The sequence below is a fragment of the Molossus molossus genome, unplaced genomic scaffold (genome assembly GCF_014108415.1).
Source record: "Molossus molossus isolate mMolMol1 unplaced genomic scaffold, mMolMol1.p scaffold_m16_p_13, whole genome shotgun sequence".
NCBI classification, from domain to species: Eukaryota; Metazoa; Chordata; class Mammalia; order Chiroptera; family Molossidae; genus Molossus; species Molossus molossus.
In genome coordinates, this window is record NW_023425348.1 from 86,246,723 (window position 1) to 86,250,377 (window position 3,655).

General features: G+C 41.4%; 1 protein-coding gene across 1 annotated transcript; it reads right to left on the reverse strand.

The window, feature by feature from the left end:
- Positions 1 to 1,912: 1,912 nt before the first annotated feature.
- On the reverse strand, positions 1,913 to 2,965 carry LOC118628453 (olfactory receptor 5B21). The gene has a single exon (XM_036259428.1). It carries the CDS (start codon positions 2,879 to 2,881, stop codon positions 1,913 to 1,915), a length of 969 nt encoding a protein of 322 aa, XP_036115321.1. The 5' UTR covers positions 2,882 to 2,965.
- Positions 2,966 to 3,655: the final 690 nt, after the last annotated feature.

The window sequence follows — 3,655 nt, forward strand, 5'->3', positions numbered from 1 at the left end:
AATTATAATATGCAAACTATAGACTTAATGTCTTATAGAAATGTAATGGCTTAGTGATGAGGAAAGTTCTTGTTCGGGCTGAAGATGGAAAGAGATTGAGGAGGAAAGGAAAAGAAAGAGGAGGAGAAGGAAATAGAGGAAGTAGAAGGGGAGGAGCCGGAAGAAGAGGAAAAGAAATAATTTATATCAACCAAATAGAAAAAGAAACAGAGCTAAGACTAGAATGCACTCAGTACTTGGATAGCTGCTTCCCAAATCTCAGAATTTGGGTACTCTTGAACTTTGTAACTTCTAGAAGTTGCTGAGAAGGATTCTTTCATGAAGTGGATTCTGGCCTTTCTAAGTTGTTCTTCCATGTGTGTTGCTGGATACGTTTCACTGTTGAAGGGAAAAGCGGGAAAGTAGATGAGGCAGGTCTAGGCTGTCACAGCCTGGGGTCCAGGAGAAGCTCCTGATCTCTTAGGAGACGGTGGCCAGATGCCAGAGAAAATTTCTCCTATAGGTCAGCCTCATGTTCCAAAATAATTCTTTCTTTGCTCCTCTCTCCACAAGACTCATGGCCAGCCCTTCTCAGGCAGACACTGCCCTGTGCCTAATGGAATTTGATCATCTCCAACCTAACTTCCTTGATTTAGCCCACTGAGGTTTGTTTTTCACAGTTAAAATAAATATTCATTTTTGGGGATGTGATCATGAAATATGGGATGACTTAGACTAATTGTAGCTATAAACACCAGCAAGCAGTTGATATGTGAGAAGTTAAATTAATCTCTGCTCCCTGCCCACGCACACACATTCGCTCACACCCTCCGGCACATGAAACAAGACCTGACAGTGGACTTGCTCTGTGCGTCAGCGTGCCATTCCTATCTTAAGAAGTCAATTTCCACAGGCTGTTTTTATTTTTATTCTCGGAGCATCTAATTACAGAACATCAGGAAGCAACAGGAATCCAGAGGTGAACAGAATATTGAAAAAAACAGAAGCCAAGAGGGCACAGAGAGCTATTATGTGAGTTCACAATAGTCACCAAACTTCAGGGTGCTGAGAAATGCGAGCATTTAATTCAGAAGACAAATATCCTCTTTCATAACCCTTGGGGGGAAATGCTTTTTTTTTCCAAATCTTCTCTGCAAGTTTTGGTGATTATGTTAGAAAAAAAGCCAAAAGCACAGCCCAAAATGCAGGCCCTTTAAAGAAAGGTATGTTTATTCAGGTTAAAGTTTAAACAATCCGTCCGCCAAAACTGTCACATACACAAGGTGGCTTATTGTTTTCTACCAAGGTTGCCCCAATATGTCAATGGAAGGAGCTGGAGAATGCAACAATGCACAACTGTTGAGTGAGAGTGGCCTGTGGGTGGGGCAGAAGGTGAGAAGGGGGGGGGGGGGTTGGAAGGCTTTCACACTGGGTCACCTGACTCTTGGTTCTGTTCTGTAAATTACAACCTTCTTTAAGTCATTATTAAAAGTGTTGAAACATTTTGTCAGCATTAGAAACTTTACTTTCAAATCCTTGGATCAAAGAAATGAAAAGCATCACTCTATGCATTCCAATTGATAAATATTATGAAAGGAAATGTGAAGCTGACACCAAATTTTAATAGTGAGTGGAAATTCCCTCCCATTAAAAATAGAAAGGGGAAATACAGTACATTCCATGTATGTTTCCATCTTTCGCTTTAAACTGTGTCAAGAAACAAATGCAAGAAGGATATAAACGTCCCATGCTGCCATTCACCAAATATAAGATTGTCTGCCTGAGGCAGACATTTTCAAAGTGCTGTGTTGCAACTTCTCGTCATAGCAAAAGTAACCACTGTTTTTGGAGAAGAAAGAACTGACATCTGCCAAACCTCGAAAGTCATGAAGGCATCTAGGTCTGAGGGAAGGTGCATCCCTTAGTCACCTGCCTACTTCCTTCTCACTCCTACAGATTGGGGATAAAGTTTGTTGAGTATTTTCCAGAGAGCATTTTTCACTTCTCTGTTTCTAAGGCTGTAGATGAAGGGGTTCAGCATGGGAATCACCACCGTGTAGAACACAGAGGCTGTTTTGCCCATGTCCACAGACTGGCTGGAGCCGGGCTGTAAGTACATGAAGATGACTGAGCCGTAGAAAATGGACACCGCCGTGAGATGGGACCCGCACGTAGAGAAGGCTTTCTTCCGTCCTTCAGCAGAACGAATCCTTTGAATGGTCATGGATATGAAGAGGTAAGAGATGAGGATGACCAAGAGGGTGAAAAAAACATTGAAGCCGACGACACAGAAGACAATCAATTCGCTGATGTGCTCGTGGGAGCACGAGAGAGCCAGGAGTGGGGGTATGTCACAGAAAAAGTGATTAATCTCATTAGAATCACAGAAGGGGAGTCTGAAGGTGTCTGCCGTGTGGATGGAAGCATTGAGGAAGCCACAGACGTAGGAGCCACTTGTCAGGAGGGCGCACACACCAGTGGTCATGGTGCTGGTATAGTGAAGAGGCCGACAGATGGCTGCATGGCGGTCATAGGCCATGGAGGCCAGGAGGTAGGACTCGACAGTGGCAAAACCCACAAAGAAAAATAACTGGGCAGCACATCCATTGTAGGAGATGGCTTTGTTCCCTGACTGCAACGCAGCCACCACCTTAGGAGCTACGGCTGATGAGTAACCCAGGTCTACAAAGGACAGGTTGCTGAGGAAGAAGTACATCGGAGTGTGGAGGCGGGAGTCTGAGTGGATGATCACCATCATCCCTCCATTCCCGACCAGAGTGATGATGTAGATGAGCAAAAATACCAGGAGGAGGGGAACCTGAAGACTGGGGTCATCTGTTAATCCCAAAAGGATGAACGCTGTTATTTCTGTGCTGTTCTCCATAGAGGTCAACTTGAACATACCCTGGTGATTAAAGAAGAGAAGACAATGAAACTCAGGTGTATAAGAGGAATTTGGGGGTGTTATTGTCAGAAAGGGGGAGAGCTCTCCTCTATACCAGTCTCTAGTTCTTACAGCTGGACTAACAATAAAATAATAACATTGACGCAAGACTAGATCAACAGGAGAAAAAATAATTTAATACGTTCTCCTGGGAGAATCACAGTATGATGCTCAGATCATAAAATGAGGCTCAAGGAAATGATCAAGCTAGGTGCCTTTTTATACTTTTTTAGACAAAGAGACAATAAATTGCTGAAAGATTGACAGGACAACGTTAGTGCTCATTAGAAAGGAATCTAAGTAATGTTGGGTTTAGGTAGTAAATTAGTAAAAGATAGAGGTGTATTTATATGGACCTTCTCGACTCTGACTCTGGATTTTGTTTTAGTATAAGTGTTTTATATTTATTTGTACACATATAATCATATGCATACAACTATAATCTTTTTGTTTATGAAGATAGATTCTCCAAGTGTTTTTTTTCCAAAGGCCACTCATATTTTAAAAATAGAAGAATGATTGCTCAACTAGAATCTAATAAGATTGCAAGTAATCAGAACCCTAAACTAACCAGAATTGTTAATAATGCATCCATTAGGGAAGATAAATGATTAGAAAATAATAGTTATTCTTTTAAGAATGTATTATTATATCAACACTAACATTAATTTAGCTCATTCTTCTACTTTTTAAAAATCAATATCAATAAAATAGGACAAGTCCCAAATGCAA